General features: G+C 37.9%; 1 protein-coding gene across 1 annotated transcript; it reads left to right on the forward strand.

The window, feature by feature from the left end:
• The first annotated feature begins 81 nt into the window (after positions 1 to 81).
• LOC116730036 (ankyrin repeat domain-containing protein SOWAHC) lies at positions 82 to 19,504 on the forward strand. The gene is made up of 5 exons (XM_032578986.1): positions 82 to 1,181; positions 10,260 to 10,346; positions 14,741 to 14,813; positions 18,547 to 18,642; positions 18,980 to 19,504. Exons 1-5 carry the CDS (start codon positions 1,128 to 1,130, stop codon positions 19,126 to 19,128), a joined length of 459 nt encoding a protein of 152 aa, XP_032434877.1. The 5' UTR covers positions 82 to 1,127; the 3' UTR covers positions 19,129 to 19,504.
• Positions 19,505 to 20,074: the final 570 nt, after the last annotated feature.

Consider the following 20,074-nt stretch of genomic DNA (forward strand, 5'->3'; position numbering starts at 1 on the left):
CACCGAGGAGCTTTTTAACCACCTCGGCGACCTCGTCCCCAGAGATTGGAGAGCCCAACCCAGAGTCCCCACTCCTTCATCATTGAGGAAATTATGTCACACTAGTGGAGCATGCTAATGCTAATGCTGCGTTCCAGTTTTACTGAGAATTGGAAAATTCTGACTTCCCATTCAGAAAACCAACTGGAACGCCCTCGGAAGTCAGATTTCCCACTGAGAAAATGGGAGCAACTGTTGCGGGATGTAAAAAAGTTAGCAATGCAAAAAAATATCACATTTTTGAGAAAAAAAATCAATGTTGCTGTAAAAATTTCTACCAAAACAGACTAAACTGTTAAGTTAAAGGTGACCTATTATGCTTCCTTGAACAGGTTTGGATAGGTTTATGGGCGACACAAAACATGTCCATTACATTTCTGCAAAAAATTATTCTTAGATAATGAGATTTTAGTCTGTCTGTTCTGACTATTTTGAACTGTTTTAGGGTGTCTTGTCACTTTAAATCAAAATCACCTGCTGCTGGCCACGCCCCCCAACTCAATGTTTACACTGGCTTGTGAAAATGGCTGCAAAGAGATGCACAATTATACAGCAGTACATCTTTGAAAAGCAGAAGTAGAGAAGTGATTTCCAAATGGTAAGTCAAAACCAGCTCAGTAGAAGTGCTGGAACTCTGCTTGGGTTGCTAGGTGACGGGCGGAACTCTGCTGGGGTTGCTAAGTGACTGGCCGAATTCTGCTGGGGTTGCTAGGTATCGGGTTGAGCTTGGCAGGGGTCACTAGGTCAGGGGCAGTTCCTTCTGATGTGTGACTTTACATTCTAAAGGTATTTCAAATGACGCACCAAAAAACATGAAGTGGTTGCCTAAAATGGCTGGGTTGTTTTTCTAGGTGTTTGGTCTGTTTTTGGAAGCAGTAGAAGCCCCAAATGGAAGTATAAAAACTTGCAAAATGTGAATTTTCCATTATACGTCCATTTTTTTTAATCTGCTCTCTGAACTTCCTCAACATCTCCGGGTTTCATCCTCCTGTTGAGCTGAAGAACATCTTCTCTCCCAGTCTCTGTTCCACAGGGTTCAGCTGGATCCGCTGGAGAAGGACTGGCTGAGGAGTTCAGCTGTGGGAAACATGGCCGCTCAGCGCCTGCTGCTCGCTCAGGACCCCGGCCTCGTGTTGAAGAAGGTCAGCTTCTGAAACTGAACATGAACCAGGAGGAACTACTCAGTAATTGAGTAACATTTTTACCAAACACTTTTTTACTTGCGTAATTTCTTGGAGTGCTACGTTTTACTTTTACTTGAGTAAAAATATGTTGAAGTAGTGCTACTCTTACTGAAGTACAATTTTTAGGTTCTCTACATTCCTCTGGCCAAATCTAGTTCTTATAACTGAAAGTATATGTTCAATCGAGCTTAAAATAATTTAAAATCTAGATGCCTTTCTTTTGACTAAATACAGTAACTTTCTTCAAAATCCATCTAAAGTTTTGGATCTATAATGACTAACATCCATTTTGTACATCAAAAACCCAGATCTGACATCATTTGCTTGATTTTAGTATTTTTTCTTTTCACTCAACAAGTTTGGCCCATGTGACAAAAAGTTTGGACAGCCCTGCTCATCTTCGAAAATGTATTTAATGTGGAAAAAGTCTTTTTCCATCCCCAATTTAACCCGTATTGTGTTTGTTTCCTCTCTGCTCCCATAAGGACTTCGTCACTGTGAGTAAAACATAAACCCTAAAATCAGTTTGTTTTAAAATAATGACAGCTGGTGTTTTAAAGCTGAAGTATGTAACTTTTATGAATTTTTTTTGTACATATTTGCTAAAACTATCACTATGTCATGAGACAGATAATCTGAAACGATAAATCTCATCTACTTCCTCCCTGAGCTATTATTGCAATCTGAAGAAATGCATCGTTCTCGACCAAAAACAACCAAAACAGCCAGGAGGAGGGCTTTAGCGCTGTCAGTCATCCTCGTTTATGCGCTGCTAAATGTACTAATGGTGGAGAAAGAACTTACCATTACAGGAAAACCTTTTAGCCCCTGTTATCAGTGCCTATGCTAACTAGCCTTAGCATTCACAACAGGATCCGTTGACAGGGAAAAGCTGTAGCGTAGCAAAGAATGAGGGAGCGGCGCGCACACTGGTAGGCCTGTCACAATAACAAAATTTACTGGGAAAAATTGTCCCATAAGTTATTGTGATACACAATAATATTTTCAAGTAATATAGTAGTTAGTGGCATAATAATGCAAGAACACATTCTCAAAGATCAATAAACTTAAATTGTAGTGAACATTTAACATTGGAACTGGAAGACATTTTAAATATTGTAAATAAATAAACAAATCAACAGAAACAACAAATACAACTAATAATAAAGTCTCTGTAAGCAAAATTGTCCTTTAAAAAAAAGGGTTAGTTGAAACCAAAGTGACAGACTGAAGACTTTTGCCGTCCAGTTTTTGGTAGAAAAAGAAAAAAACAATAAATTTAAATGGAAATTATTTTGTTTGTTGAAATTAAGTTTGTTTTAATTTATCCAATGATTAGTTGCTTATTGCAACAGGCCTACACACAGGTATGATTGACAGCGCTAAGATCCGCCTCCTGGTTTTTCTACTGTCGCGATATAGTGACAGCTTCAACAAATATGTAAAAAACATATTTTTAATAAGAGTACCATACTGCAGCTTTAAGTAGAAATTCAACAACTGACTGCAGTAAACATGTGAAACATCCCTTATAGTGGGTCAGCTTCCTGTTACCGTGCAACCAGGCAGTGAAACTGGAAAGCTGAGCGCTTTGAGAGAATAATTGGCTTAAAGGAAATGAAATGTTCAAAGAGCCGTAAACACGTCGGTAATCTGCTTATTGGAGTGAATGGAGGAGAATGTGGCGCTGCAGAGTGACGATCCTATTAGTGTGGATAAGACGCTGCTGAGAGTCAGACAGCAGGTGAGGATGAGGAGGAGATAAAGAGGAATCTCATCAGGAGGTCAGGATGCTATTCCATCACCAGAGAGCTTAAATAAAAACAGAACCAGGAAAGAATTTTGAACTTTTTATGTTTTTATTCAAACCACGCTGTTCAGCGTTTAGGTGGTTAACAAAACTGGTTCATATCCAGCTCATCTTTTCTTCCTCCTGGCATCCAGACTATTCTCTAAGTTTAAAGTCTTACTGAACAGTTGTCCAGGATTTCTAGAAGCTTTTCAGAGTTTTACTTTCTTCTAAGGTTGTGTAGTAACTAGTTACATTTATGTGAGTAACTTTTTTTTTTTAAATGTACTTTTAGGAGTATTTTTACTACTCTGCCCTTTTTTGCTTTTACTTCAATAATTTTTTTATGAAGTATTTCTACTCTTACTTGAGTAAAATGTCTGGATTTTCTACCCACTGAATGAAAAACAAACATGTTTTAACCAAAAATCCACACCTACAGTTTTTGTTAAAGTTTAGTAAGTTTTATATTTAAAAAGAAAATGATTTGGAAAAATTTTCTTTTGCCTGATTTTATTTTACTTAAGTAAAAGTAAGTAATTTTTGGATACTCTGCTTGTACCTTTTTTCCACCCAATTTGTTGCATCAGCATTTTTCAGATCTTGAGCAGATTTCTGAGTTTGGATTTCCAGCTTTGAAGTTGAACAGTTTCTATGATTCTGAACTCATTCCTGATTCCTGACTCTATTCAAAGTGATCTGGATCAGTAGTTCTTCAGGCTTTCTGACTGTCTTTCACAGTTTGACATTTAACAGTTTTCCAACTCTTACCAGTTTTCTAATTTGGAACAAGTTTCTAAATCTAAACAGATTCCTGAATCTGAACAGATGAGACTAAATTTCTTGTTTCTGACTTTCTCTGTTGGCCTCATGGGATGGCAACCTGGATATTCATGAAGGGGGTGAGTTGATTTTTACTGGCTGCTTTAAGAGAATCCGTCTGCTGGAAATGACTGAACTTAGATTTCTTTTGTGCTGCGGGCAAAACATTGACTGCTCAAGCATCACCTTAAGGGTGTTTTCACACCTGGTAGACTTGGTTTAATCGGTGGAGAAAGATCTCAGCACTTGTTACATTTTCAGCTGCTGTTCATAATGCACCGTGTCAAACAATCCAAACTGATAGAAAGACATGTTCCCCTCCTCGCCTGTGGTGGCGCTGCATCAAGAACCACTGAAGGAAAGAACACAAAAACCTCCAAGACACTGAGCGCAACTTCCTTCTTCACGAAATAGAAACAAAAATGGAGTAGCTTCAGATTTTAACGATTGTAGGATTTCTCTTTTGTCTTGGATAAAACACCACAAGTCATTTCTCCTGCTAGCGCTAAACTCTCACGTTTGTTTTGGTTGTATTTACCCACAATGCCCTGCTTTTGCTTTTGGAACAGTGTCTAGTTCATTTGGCATTCACATATGTATTAAAACCATGTTACAGTTCACTTCAACCAACCAAGATTGAGGTTTGTAGGCGGAGCGAAGTTAGCTTTTTTGGTTTAATTTTAGAGGGAGCCACTTCTCAGCGTTGGACTGAGAAGTGGCTCAGCAGATGCTCAGTACCACCAGGTGTTTGCTAATTGCTGGTGGCTAGTCTGAAGGACCTGACTGGGGGAATCACTGGAGAAGGGGCTCTGTGAGGCAGACGCTTAAAATGAAACAAGACAAAACTTTAAAATATTGAGTTAATTAGTTACTAGTTATCAAATTAAGTTTATACATGTAAATATATTAAGCGTAATAAGTCTTAATTCAATAACATGTAACAAATTATCTTTTTTTTAAAGTTGGAGCTCCATTCTCTTTTTTTTCAGAGTAGGAAGGTGAGCTGTGAGGTGGAGCTTCGTCCTCAAAGGCGGGGCTAGGCCCCCCAAGGCATTTTGGTTGTCATGGAAATGAAAGGGTTTCTCAAACATGAATGAATGAATTAAAGCAACACTCCAGGCATTATTTTGATGAGGGAATAACATGATAACATGATCTAAAGCTCAATAAAGTCAATTTTACATAATACTGCTCCTTCAAAATCTGAGATTTTATTCTTAAATCGTATTGCCGAGCCCTAATTAAGATGAAACTCGGAGGAGCATTTCGATGCTCTGGAGCAGAAATTACAGCATCGGTGGCGTAATCCTCGTACCACTTGAGAGCATTAGGCTCCTTTTCACGCCTGGCTGGATCAAGACAGAGGGAGTGAAATTTTCTCCTTTTCAATGGTCTCCTTCCTGCTGCGCCTCATCCTGCCCGTCACTCTGGATCCAACAGATGCTGCTGCAGGCAGGCGGTTGGCAGCTTGAGCCGGGTCACCGCCGGCAGTCCTCCCTCCTCAGAGAGTCTGATGGTGGGCCGGACTTCCTGCTGAGCCTGACGGGTGTCTGTCATCTTTCACAAACATGTGAACGTTTGACACGGAGCGTCTTTAGCTTTTATGCAAAAGCTGCAACTGACTGATGGATCTGACGTAAATTACTGTTTAAAAATCCAGGTAATACACTGTAAAAACACAGAATCTCACAAAGTATCTTCATTTTTTTAGTTTAGTTTCTAGTGGTAATACCTTAGTACACTTATTAGTTTTCAGCAAGATATAGGAGATTGTTTTAGTCAATAATTCCTTAATATTGATAAGGAATTGTTTCATTTATAACCAGAAAAGTTAGATAATCTGACAGTAGAACTGTGAACTTTTTCATCAATATTAAGGAATTCTTGACTAAAAGAAGCTCCTATATCTTGCTGAAAACTTTTTTATTATTATTATTTGAATATTGAAAAATATACAAAGTACTAGTTCCACTGGCAGATTGTTTCACGTGTAACAGGAAAATGTCTTGTTAAAAGTGAAATAATCTGCCAGTAGAACTAGTACTTTTTTTATTAATATTAAAACAAATAGTGACAAAAGAAGCTCTTAATTCTTGCTGAAAAGTTACTTGTAAGATAATTTTGTCTTATTACAAGTGTACTAAGATATTACCACTAGGAACCAGACTAAAAATAATTTGTGTTTTTCCAATGTAACGTTTCAGCAAGATTTGGGGGCATATTTTAGTCAATAATTTCTTAATATTGATGGAAAAGTTCAAATTTTATAAGCAGATGTTTTACTTACAATGGTTTCTGGCAAAATATGACTTAGGCTATTGTTTTAGGAAGGCAAAGATACAGTAAATAAAATGGTGTATTGACATTGTAGTGAAATAATCTTCCAAATGAAATGATACTTTTTCATCACTATTAAGGAATTATTTACCTAAAACAAGCTCCTATTTCGTGCTGAAAGTTACTTATAAGTTAGTCTTTTTCTTACTTTAAATGCACCAGAAACTAAACCAATAATACTTGATGAAATTTTGTGTTTTTACTGTGACTGCTGTGTTTAAAAACCATAAAACCCGTAGAACTGATCCAGAATTGTTTGGAAGGAAAACATGCTGAATCAGGAGATTTATCAGCATAACGTGTCACCATCGGTAATAATTACAGCAAACAGAAATGCCCACTTTAAGGGAAGATAACCTGTGAGGTTGTAATTTAGGTGCGTTGAGGGTTTTGTGTTTGGGTCTCAGGTGGAGACACAGACTGATGCCGGGTTCGGTTAGCACCTGCTAATGAAATCTCCACCCGCTGCCTCGCCTGGCCTGTCCAGCCTCAGCAGTCGCTCTGCGTCGGGCCGCCATCACAGGACAAAACAAACCTCAATTGACCTTCCTGCAGGCAACCGCGGGCTGCACCCGTTTTAGCCGAAGATCAGCACGTAGGAAATAAATGGCTAAAAATATCAGCAGACTATAGTGTTTGGATTGTTTGATTCGCTGCAGCAGCATGAAAGGAAGAAAGTAACAAACTGTCAGAGATTGTAATTAAATTAGGAATAAAGGGTTTTTGGATTTTTCAGAGATGACAGAAAATAAACCTTATGTGGTTTATTCTGAAAACACTGGATGGGTAAGGATTAAATATTTAGGCTACAAACTAAATATTTAGCTAGCTCAGAGCTAAATATTTAGTTTGGAGCTACATATTTAGCTAGCTAGCTCAGAGCTAAATATTTAGTTTGGAGACACATATTTAGCTCCTAACTAAATATTTATTTAGTTTGAAGCTAAATAAATATTTAGCTCCACTAAATATTTAGTTAGCTTTATTTAGATAGAACTAACTAAATATTTAGATAACTCAGAACTAAATATTTACTGTAGTTTGGAGCTAAATATTTAGCTTGTTCACTAAAGCAAAATCGTGAACAAGCTTGTTCATATTTTGCACTCAATATTAGCACAATATTCAGCGCTAAATATTCAGCACTGAATATTTAGTGCTGAATATTTAGTTTGAAACTAAATATTTAGCTTGTTAACTAAAAATGTAGTTTATAAGCTAAATATTTATTATGGAGCCAAATGTTTAGTTTATAAACTAAACATCTAGGTTGCTAACTAAACATTTAGTTTGGAGATTAATATTTAGTGTGTTAATTAAAATTTAGCTTGCTAGCTAAACATTTAGTTTGCCAAAGAAACTTGCCAACAGAAAAGTTTGGTTTGATTAAACTTGTCAAGAATAAATTTATAGTTAAACTGTTTGTTTCTTTTCTACTTTCCTTTGGATTCACCCAGTTTGTAAGTTTAAGATTCTGAATTTGTTTTTTTCTCCTGTTATTTTGCGTCTTGTTGTGGATTTAGTGTGTAGAAATTGTTGGGATTTAGAATTAATAGAACATCATTAAAAACTATCGACAAGTTTGATCCTGATATCTAAACAAAAAAATTTTGTTTATCTTGAGATTTGTACCTTCTGGATGTACTGAGCAGAAAACAATAACTTAGATAGCATTTTAATTTAAAGTACAGTTTTATTTGAAATCATAAAGGAGTTCGTGGTTTCTCATTTGTGTCAGCTTTATTTTACTTTGTAACTAAATGTAAGTATATTTAGGATAACAAAACTGTGTAGTTAATTTGGTAAAAGTAAACCAGAATCCAAAAAACACAAATTAATAATATCCTTATTTCTGTTTTGAAGTGTGTTTTAATAAAATGTATTTGGATTTTCAGGAAATTAAAAGGAAACTGTATGCTCTCTGTTGATGTTTACCAAAACACGCAGCAGTTTTCAGGTTTATTAACTAATCAGTGCTGATGAAGGGAAAATTAGTTGACAGATTGATCAGCGATCAGAAACTTCTCTGTTTTATAAAAATTGTTTCAAACGTTTTTGTTCTTTCGCCTACCTACGGGACATTAAATTAATTTAATTTCTCCGTTTATTGCAGCCGTCTGACAGTTTCAGTTATTCCTCTGGAAGTTTCCCTTAGCTTGAAATGCACAGTACATCTTTCAGTGCTTCTGCTGACACAAGGAAAGCTTTCAGATTGACTATTTGTTTTATCATTTTCTGCTCCTTTCTGCTCGTCTCACAGTTTCTAAAAATCGTTTCCTTCTTTCTAAATGTGTTTCAGATGTAGGTGATTTCTTTGTGTCCTTCACAGTCGTGCTCACACAGATTGATTAGGGGACATTAACAAACACGATTAGCAACACATTTCCATTCAGCACAATGGTGATGGGATAACCGTCCTTGAATGTGGCTCTTTAGTCGAGAATTAAATCCCACTGGGCTGAATTAAAGCTCACATTACTGCAAAGCAGTTTGTCTGTCGCAGCCAAAGCTGTTTAAACTAATTAACCATGAATTCACTTCAAAGCGGGACTTTATTGAACGAGCCGCGTTTCTCTGTCTGTCTGACACAAAGGCTGAAGCTGGAAAACGTCTTAACGGAGAAGATTGGTTCAAAGCTGAATGCAGCGGGGAGAAAAAGGCAACATTCCTGCAGCGCAGAGACGAATATTCCCATGAAGATCTGAGGAATACAAAAACTAATCTACATCTTTCAGGCAGTTTATTTACTGGTTTATTGATTTAAAAATCATTTAGCAGAATTAAAACCATTTTATTTGATTGACTTAATTGCTTTAACTATCATAAGAAGCTACACATCTGCGGTCTATGGTTCTCAAAGCTGCATCTGTAGTTGTTTTATTTTGAAGGGCATATATTATAATTTTTTACTCTTTCTTCACTCAATTCTGTTTAACATCATAGCTCACTTTAATTATATTTACCTTCTTGACAAAATTATTTTATAACGTTAAGAAAAAGAGAGAAATCAGCTGAACACATGAAAGTGAAGCTAATAGCAATCACGAAGTGTACAGCTTGAATTTGGTTAAATAAAGTAAAGATTTTATCAGTGAAGAGTGTCAGGAGAGTTGCAGCTCGGAGACCTAACCATCCGGCATCTAGCTCAGTGATTAAAAAGCTCTGTGTGGTGAGACCAGTCTGCGTGTAATTTACCACGGTGTTTATAATGACAAAAATTAAACGTATTGCAGCATTCACATAGGTGTTATGATTTCTGCTCCAGTTCTGACCTCCATTTTTACCTTGATGTGCCTTTCAAGAGCCAACATTCACTGCTTGGTAAAAATAATTGTTTATGCACATGAATCTTATAGGCAGTCCCTCCAGATTTTTTTCTTTCTTTTTTTCAATCAAAATCACTGATTTTGTGGTGCTACTTTAGAAATATTTGTAAGGCTCTTTTAAAATTACATTATGGAGGTCAGAACTGGAGCACATAGATCTACCTGAATGCTTCAAGTTTGTTTTTGAATAAAAAATTTTGTACGGGGTACAAAATAATTTTACCCCTCTCTCATGGAGAATTTGCACTTATATGTGATGGTAAATGTGACTTTCTTTGAAAATAATGCAGGAATCTGCTGATTTTCGCGTGAATTTCAACAATTGTGGAATCACAAAAAACTGGAGGGACTGTCTAGATAATTCAAATTGTGGTAAAACAGAGGATTAAACTTGTCAAACAGGATGCCTTTTAGTTTTTTAGGTGACACTGGCTTCTTGATTGTGAATCTGTTGACCCAACTTCTGCTGCTGGGCGCCCCCTGCTGCCCTGGAGGCCTTTAGCAGCTTCTTAATTTGTGTTTCTGCTCAGTTTAACTTAAAAACAGCGACACCAATTATGCTGCCATTTTACTCTCTGTATGTCTATCAGATATATAGTGTTACAGGTGTGTGTTTTAGCTGTCATTCAGGTGTGTGTGGTTGTGTTTCAGGTGTGTGTGATTGTGTTACAGGTGTGTGTTTTAGTTGACATTCAGGTGTGTGTGATTGTGTTACAGGTGTGTGTTTTAGTTGACATTCAGGTGTGTGTGGTTGTGTTTCAGACGGCACTCCACTGGGCAGCAAAGCAAGGCCGTCAGGAGGCCGTGGACATGATGGTTCACTCTGGAGCCGATGTCAACGTCCGATCGGTGAGGATGTGTGAGCAGGTGGGATGGATGGATGGATGGATGGACGGACGGGGGTCAATGGATGAATAAATTAAATCCTGAAGGATTTAACACAGGATCTGCTGGATCTCACTCCTCTTCCTCCTCCGCTCCTCTTCCTCTGCTGATGAAGATGTGCCTGTAGGAGATAATGTTTTCTCTCGGCGGATTAAACCATAGCAGACAAGTCACTTATTGGCTCCATAACTACATAATTAACTTTCTGTCTCTGATCGTTAAGGCTGTAATGGCTCTGATCGAAATAGCCTCTGTTGGAGTCACAGATAAATCAAAAATCAATAATCCAGAAAACAGCAAGAAGACGAGAAAAACGTTTGGGATTTACTGGAGGGTTTCAACAGGACGGATTTTCCTGGTCTGTATTCGTCCGAAGAGTCGCCTGAATGTGGGGAAAAAAGAGAACAAATCCGGAAAAACTAACGGATTTAGTTTAAAATAATAAAGAAAAGCTCTGAGATTTCCTTTGATTCATTACTGAGAAGAATTAACAATTGATGATGGATGGATGGATAAACGGATGGATGGAAATGAAAGTTTGATATTTCTTATTTCAATTATCTTTTCTTTCTCTCCGCTGGTCTGACAGCATGTGAGTTTCTGATCTTTTTCATTTCTTAAATCTCAGATCCGTGTTGAAAATGAAACATATTTTAAATGATCAGAGCCAAAACATTTCCTGATGTTTTCTGATTCTCTGTTTCTCTCCACTCCTCGCTGAAGGGGGTGAGTCATCTTCCAGTGTCTCCTTACATTTATGAAAACTAAATTTGTGTTTTAGCTGTCGGTAGGTAGAGACTGTTCATTTGGATTTAACACAATTAATAGACATGTGGATATTTGGAATGCAAATCAGTAGCTGCGTTTCCATTGATTGTATAACAGCGAAAGCTGGAATTATAGAAATAAATTTGCTCAATGGAAACACTTCAATTTCAACTCATTGTTCAATAAGGATAAGGTTGTTTTGTCGGTGTAATCAAAATTACTGTATTTTACAAAATTGCAATGGAAGCACTTTTTGCGTCGCCTGAGTCATGTGATCAACAATCGGATGTTGCTACTGGTGGAAACTACGAAGAGGACGACAAGAAGTGGTCAGATGATGATGGCGCACCATCATCATGTTTTTTAATGACTTATCGCCTGAACAAACTTATTCACATGCGTTTCTTATTTAATGGAAGCATCACATTTGCAAAATTGTGGGGATTTTTTTTACATTTTTTGGGCACATTTATAATGGAGACGAAGCTACTGACATTTTGTGCAGCCAAAGTCTGAAGCTGATTTTTACTCAGCAAATTCACCAACTTTCTTTTACGTAAAAGCCTGAAACAAAGTCTTGTGATCTTCTAGTATTTGTGCTTTAGTTCTTTTTATTGCTTCTTTTCTCATCCTTTCTTGGGTTCATTATTACTATTTAGGTTAGCTATATTTAGTTTTTATCTGAATCCATTATAGTTTAAAAATTGTTGCCATATTAGTCCATTCCTTTGTGTTTTGTTTTTTAGTTTATTTTTGTTTGTTCTTTCTGCAGTTGAATTTAGTTTCCTTAGATCAGTGTTGGCGTTCTTTTGATCGACAAAGTTCTTCATAAAAATAAATATATCTGCCACATCGTTTAAAATATATGGGAATTTCATCCAACACAGACTGAATGACTTTGTTCACCTCCTCTGCTGCTGTTACTGAAACTACAATTTTAAAATAGTGCAGAAAATCAACGCCATCGTTCACAACTTCTTTTCATCGATTTCAAATTCAACTGGAGAAATCCAGCTCAATGGGAGAAATCCCAGACAGAGCACTGAAGGGAGATGAGAATCAACTGGAGGGCAATGGCCAGGCTAGCCTCTCAGCTAGCCTACTGATGATCTGCCGCAGAATCCAACAAATTTCTGATTGTTTTTGCAAAAAATCTGAGATTTAATGTTGTTGAATGGAGAACAGATCAGACCAGTTTGTGCTCCAGGTGGATGTTTCCTTTTCGGCTCGCCGTCTGGCCTTGATGTGGCTCCCAGAACCCCCTGCTGCTGTGGCCTTTAGAGCTGATATTAGACTCAAAGAGCGTCTGAAAACATGAAAGCAGCTCAACGTTTGAGGGAAATGTCAGATATTTACGTCTTCATGCTGCCTGTCTTCCTTTGACATCCAGACCCTTGAAAGTGGCATCTAACAGTCGGCCTTCTGTAGCAGCTGTTCGTCCGGGAAAACAAAATCCGTGTTTTAAAAGGCGAAAATGACTCTGTATCCTCTGATCCGGAGTCGGCTGGTTGTCTCGCTGCTGCTGGGACAGCAGGAAGAGTGTGACAGTGAGGAGGAGTCTTTGTGTTTCCACATCAAACGTCCTCCAGGGCCAAGGCTGTGATGAGAGTTTACCGTGTAATCTACAGACTCGTCTTCCTAATGAACGCAGACTTCCACCTCTGCTTTGAGTCTTCTGTCACCGGAGTCGGGTTTAAACGGCTTTCTGACAGCGAGGAGAGCTTCTGCTCGTCTCAGACGCTGACAGCAGCTCCAGGTGATGAGCAGCAGGCCGTCAAAAACTACAAACGACTCGCGTTTAACACGATACCGGCTCTGAGTCGACGAGTTTCTGACAGCAGCGAAGGAAACAAATGGACACAAAGAACAGGAAGTGATCAAATCTGAATCCTGCAGAGTAAAATAACTTCCAGTTGTTTACACTTTCTTTAAATCTGATTGGTTTATTTGATGCAATCAGCCAATCATTTTGTTGCTATCCATTTATTTAGTTTCTTTATTTTGCATATCTTTGCAGGTAGGGCTGGAAAAAACGATTATTTTAGTTATCGATTAATCTGTCAATACACTGACGATTAATCAGATAAAAAAAAATTGGCACATCTTGCAGATTTTTTGTTTAAGAAACACATTAACAGATGCAAACAAACAAATAATTAATTTCTGAGTAAGACAAACATTCAAACAATTGTTGTGCAAAAACTATATTTTATCAAGTATTTTATTGTTTAGTTTCTAGTGTAAATATCTTAGTTCACTTAAAATAAGACAAAACTAACTTACAAGCAACTTTTCTGCAAGATATAGGAGTTTGTTTGGTCAATAATTTCTTAATATTAGTAATAAAAAAAAGTGCTAGTTCTACTGGCAAATTATTCCACATATAAAAGACATTTTCCCATAAGTGAAACAATCTGCCGGTAAAACTAATACTTTGTATATTTGTTAATATTCAAGATTTATTGTCTTAAAACAAGCTCATATTTCTTGCTAAAAAGTTATTTGTAGTTTAGTTTAGTTTTATTTCAGGAGTACTAATATATTCGCACTAGAAAAAATACTTGGTAAGATTTTGTGTTTCTGCAGTTCTGCTAAGAAAATACTTGTAACATGTAAAGCTCAGCTGTTTCTGCTTGACTTCACATCAATACAGTGCAGAGCTGATCTGTTGGTTTATTTTTTGGGATAACCAGTTTATAATTGGGTGACAAAATCTGCTTGATTGGATAATTCATTAAAGAATTTGAACGAGTTAAAGCTAAAATTATACCACTTCAGCAGATTTATTTATATATTTTTTTATCATCAGTGCAAAATGTATATATATTTTTGCATAGTTTTGGCTTAATTACTCCTCTCAAAATTATGTTGTTTTTTTTAGCAAATGGCCTTTTTTGAGTCTGTACTCTCCAATTAACAATTATTCAAATATGAAATTAGTACTGGTGATTATTTCAATCATCGATTAATCTAATTGATGGCTTCAGCCCTTTATGAGATCATTTCCAGTATTTGTTGAAATTTTTCTCTCCCTAATTTATTAGAAGAATAGTAAGACATATTAATTAATTAAGACATATCATTAATTTCACTTCCACTTCTGAAGGTAAAGGTTAACCAGCGTGTTTGTCCCTGAATGGAAATGATTTGCTATAAAACTTACATGAGAATCATTTTCCTTTAGGCAGTTTTCTGCTCATTTCTGCACCATTTAAGGCCATGAACTGAGGTTGAAAGTCCCTGCTTGGTTAACAAAATGTTTTCCAGAGTCTGCAGGTATTTTTTGTGCAGGAAGCATCTAGTTTGCATATTAATAAGTACATTTGAAAGTTATATTTCTATTACTGCTGCAAATATAGAGCTTTGTGCAACCCCCCCCACCCCCCAAAAAAAAATAGTTTGACAGAAAATCAATCAACAGACCAATCAGAAACAGACTTTTTTTATCCTGCTGTAAAGGAAGAGTGATTTATTTTACTTGGTACAGTTTTGATTCACTTTAAAATATTTTTTTTAGTTTGTTTTTGTAATTCTTGATGTAAATAGAAGATGTTGGGAGTGCCCAGCTTGTCTTGTGTCATTATTTTCAGGGTTACACCGCTCTTCATCTCGCCTCCATTCACGGACATCAGGAGGTTGTTCAGACCCTCATCAGCACATACAGTGAGTCACACCCAAAGAAACACATTTTGTATTATTTACACAAGTTTGACTCAGTTTTAATCTGAATAAAGGCCCTTTGGATGGGCAAACTGACATTTTCTGCTCCTGTAAACTCCACATGTGCTGCTTCTGTGCAGACTAGACATTCAAAGAAATTTTAAGAAACAATCGCAATGTCAGGAGAATATTTTTTTTCTCTGCTGTCAGTCTGTTTTCCAGGCAGGTTTTCTTTATATGCACATTTCGAATTGATATTCAGACAGCGAGCGTCAGTCAGCGAGGGATTCTTCATCTTTACGCCTCACAGACTCACCGGCCAGAAGAAAGCACTGATGCAAGGCGTTGCTGCCAACAAAGAGCTCAGATTGACAGTTGAACCTCCTCCAGCTCCATTCCTCCGTGCTCCGGTCTCCAGCTGCCTCCATGACGGACCTGGACCACAACCCATGGATCCTCGTGGATTTATGTGGATAGATTGGTCCAAAATTTATATATCTGGACATCAGAAGAGTGGATGTGTTCAACCAAACCAAATGTAGCATTGCTGGAACGCCAGCTGTGAAGCCTGGAGGTAGATGTGTCATGGTTTCAGATGTTTTGCTGCAGCAGAACCAAAACGAAATTGAGGAATAATTGAGACCATCTGTATGCAATCTAAAGGTGCTCTATTAGGCTTCCTTGAACAGGTCAGGATAAATCTGTGTTACTTATGTTGTTGTTTTTTTTACAAAGTCATTCTTAGATAATGAGATTCTATTTTGAGAGGTTTTAGGGCGTCTTGTCACTTTAAATTTAAATAAGCAGCTACTGACCACGCCCCCTCAGCTCAACGTTTAGACTCACAGGTGAAAATGGCTGCTAACAGATACGGAATTATGCGACCATACATCTTTGAAAAGCATTAGTAGAGCCTCCTGCACAATCAACAAAAATGCAGCAAGTGGTTTCTGGATGGCAAGTCAACAAAACACTTGTCTTTTCCAGCAGCCATTATAGTGTGGTAAAACCAGCTGACCAAACATGCTGGAGCTCTACTGGGGCTGCTAGGCGACGGGGCTGGGCTTTGCTAGAGTGCCTACTGATTTGTGACGTTACATTCTGAAGGTTTTTGAAACGGCTTATTTTCCAGACACCAAATAAAATTATAAAAATAATGCATTTCATTTATAAAGCGACACTCATAGTCCAGTTATAAAGATTAAAATTAGCAACAGTAACAACGAGCACTAAACATTAACTTTTTGCCAGAAAGTGGCTTTTGGTTTTTTTAAGCATTTGGGCTGCTTTAGAAGCAGTAGAAACCCAAATTGAAGTATGAAAATATGCAAAATGTACATTTTCGCCTTTAACACATTCAGTGTTTTGCGATAATGAAAACAAAGCCAATGGAATCGTCAAGTCAAATTAGGTTTTAAAATGCCAATAAATCCTAGACTATTGTTCACAAACTTTGTAGGATACCTGATACCTGTACCTGTACCTGATACCTGATTAGAGGGATATTTTTTGGACACACAGATTACTGATACTGTATTCAGATGGAAAACCAGATTCTTAATCTTCACTGTAAAGCTCTGGTTGTTTCATCATTTCGCTGTGTTTCCATCTCAGCTGTAGGCGGATCTGTTGTTTAACTTCGAGAGTTTTGTGAAGAAAAACCAGGACGCATGCGGCTCGTGTTGATGTCCCACCTGAGGAGGCTGGAGGCTGAGCGGAGTGGCTAATGGTTACCAACGGTAACCGACCCTCGTCATTACCGACACTTTAACTCCCACCCTCGTCCTCCCACCAGCGTTAAACACAGTTTCTGCTGCGACTGTAGCGAAATCCAAGCTGCTCTCCGCAGCAGAGAGAGAAGGACGCGCGTCGCTTAAACACACTTTACATGAAACGGGATCTTTAAACTCCAGCTGAGGGAAACTAAACTCTCCACTCCTGCAGTTTGTGTTTTATTTCAGGAAAATTACACCCACCGCTAAAAAGTTAGGAGGAACTCCTCACTTTCAGCTGTGAGATGTTTCAGGGGTTTCTTGCTTTCACATCCAGTTTCAAGTCACCCAACAGCATCTCAATGACATCAGGTTTGACTTTCTCAATCATCATCCAGCTTTGGTATGTTTTCATTTATTATAGCTCAGCTTTAGCCTTAAAGGAGACCTATTATGCAAAAATCACATTTTATGCTTTTTTAATGTTTCCATTTGGGTCTCTGATTCTTCTAAAAAAACAGCCCAAGCACTTAAAAAAAAACTCACCAAGCCGTTTTTTGTCAATATCTTCATGTTTTTTAGTCTCTGGAAAATGAGCCATTTCTAAATCCTTCAGAATGTAACGTCACAAATCAGCAGGCACTGCCCCGTTACCTAGCAACGCCTGCGGAGCCCAGCCCGTTACCTAGCAACACCAGGGAAGTTCCAGCATGTTTGCTTATTCTCACTTGTTTTTTAATCTTTATTACCGTACAGCGTCTTTGAGTGTCTTGAAAAGTTCTTTATAAATAAAAACTATTATTTTTATTAAAATTATTGTTTTTTTATTTTGGTGTCTGGAAAATTTGTCGTTTCAAAAGCCTTCCGAATGTAACGTCACAAATCAGCAGGTACCGTAGCAACCATAACGAAGCCGAGCTGGAATCTGCTGGAAAAGACGGTGTTTTGTTGTTGACTCACCATCCAGAAACCAGTTGCTGCACTCTTGTTGGTTGTTCTGGAGGCTCCACTTCTGCTTTTCAAAGATGTACGGTTGTGTAATTGCACATCTGTTGGCAGCCATTTTCACGTGCGAGTGTAAACGTTGAGTTGGGGGGTGTGGAACTCATTTGCATTTAAAGTGACAATAGTCTTTAAAACGGCTCAGTATGAAAGAAGCAGACTAAAATCTGGTTATTGAAGAATGATTTTGTGCGTCAAATGTAAAGAAAATGTTTTGTATCGCCCATAGATCTGTCTTAACCTGTTCCAGGAAGCATAATTGGTCACCTTTAAAACTGACCTGGTGCACGCTTTTCAGTTTATTCACAGACATCCTCTGTGTTTATTTCCAGTTTGAAGTTTCCTGGAAGTTTGGTGCTTCAGATAAGCGGACCAGCAGGTGTGGCTCTGCTGGAGTGAAGCTGGATGTTGTTGCTGTGTTATTCATCCTGAGAAGCTGCCGTCTCTCCTCAGTCAGAGGAAGGTGTTGACCTCCTCAGCTTCACGTTTTATCTGTAATTACTCGCCGTGTCTGTGTGGTCTCTGAGCTTTTCTCTGAGCCTGTTTGTGGAGGTTGAAGAGTTTTAAAGTGGTTTCTCAGGCACAGGTCTAACCGTTTGTTAATGAAGGTCAGCTGCAGGCTTCATTATTTGATTGGTTTCAGCTTTAATGACCCCACAGGTCTGTCTGCACATCATGCAGTGACATGAAGATGGACTTTAGGATCGCTAAGTCACTACTCTATCCAAACAGAGCATCCCGCTGTTTCCAGCTTCTCTATAAAAGTAGGAATAAATACTGGCTATTTTGTGCTAAACTCCTAATTCAGTCCTAACTTTTTTCCTTTATGTCAGCCAGATCTCCATGTAATCTCTTACTTCTTCATCTGTTTGCTTTCCAGTCCTTGTTCACTGGCCAAAGAATCTGAGGAAAGTGGACAAATGGAGGATAAAAGATCTAAAAGTCTAAAAACAATAAAATCAACTGTGTAAATAAAAATCTACATAATCAGACACTTTGAGGTGTGTTTTTCTCTTCACCAGATGCTAAAACGAACATCAGAGATTACCATGGGAAGACAGCGGTTCAGTACTGGAGCGGCTCCACGGACATCTTCAGCAAAGCAGATCCTCACACAAGTGAGCGAATGATGCTAACTGCTAAGCAAAATTTATGTTTTGGTGTTAATTTGAATTTACTTTTGATCCAAAAATGTATGTGAAAATTCACTTTTTAGTTCATTTGTCTGAAGAAAGATTTTGATTTATTTTTTATCTTTTTACTTTTTGGATGGAGGGGAATCACTGGCCTAGTTGGAGTGTTATTGAAATGACGCTTGGTGTGTTGTGGAAGAGTTGTTGTGTCGTGTTGGCACATTGTGTTGTTTCTGATAGTGTGATGTTGATGTGTTGCTGTTGTGTTGTCTCTCTGTGACGCCCGTGTGATTCTGATGTTGTCTGTCGGCCATGTTTGCAGGCAGGACGTTTTGCCCCGGTCGCCGGACGCAGCGCTTTGCTCTACCCTCACTGCGTCTTTCTCGTTCTCGCAGTCAAGGACAGCTCCACCTGGAGTTTGGGGCGGTGCATCAGTCAGCGTCCTATGAAGCATTGGACCTCCATGTTTGACTTCCTGCTGGGGTTTTGTTAAAAGTCACCTGAGAACTGTGTGCAGTTTCTGTACATGCAGTGATGAATTCTCAACTAGAAAGATATGGTACCTAAATACAATACTTTTTTTTAATTTTAAAATCTTAATTTTACATTTAGTTGCAATTTTCATTCTCTTTCAACTTTCTTATTTTAAATACTTAAATGGTATTACCCTCATTAAGCTCCATAGAAAATTTTACATAACTTGTTGTGTACATCCGCTTGAAAATAAAGAGTTAGAGACAAATATAATGCAATGTTTCAAGTGACTATGCCAAGTTTGAGTAAAAACTTGTTAAAAAACATGTGTCAACGTCTTTCTTTCACACTCATGAATGTCTTCATTAACTTGCTCATCATCCAGTGGAATAAAATTTGTTATCTGCTTTAATAAGACAGATCGGTGCCATTTGTGGAAATGGTAGCAAAAGAAAGAGTGAGCTGAGAATGAAGAGAGAAAAAATCCAGTCAAAACGACAAAATAAATGAGAAGATCCATATAACAACCCAGAGATGTTAACCTTATTTTGCTCAGTGTCCTCTAATCTCTAATATCATGAATTGAATTAAAAGGACTCTGATTTAGCTGTTCTGGGTTAAACTCTGTATAAATCAAGAGCAGAGAAAACCCAACAGCCTCCCAGAGTTTCTGCAGCCGATGTTTGCTCCTTCTTGTCTTCTGTTGGTTAAAACCAAATAAACTTCCAGATCGTCTTTGTTTTCTGTGGACTCTGAACGCAGCTCAGCAGAGCATGTTATTGCAAAGCATGCCAACCCTGCTGATAAATGTCCCCGTCCAATTACAAGATGTAATAATTCTGCACTCGGCCTGGTAATGAGGTCTAATGCCGGGCCCCTGTTATAATTCCCGGCCGGATGCCAGCCTGATCAGATGTTGAGCTTTGTAATTAGACTGGCAGAA

Source organism: Xiphophorus hellerii, chromosome 2 (assembly GCF_003331165.1).
Source record: "Xiphophorus hellerii strain 12219 chromosome 2, Xiphophorus_hellerii-4.1, whole genome shotgun sequence".
In the NCBI taxonomy this organism is placed as follows: Eukaryota; Metazoa; Chordata; class Actinopteri; order Cyprinodontiformes; family Poeciliidae; genus Xiphophorus; species Xiphophorus hellerii.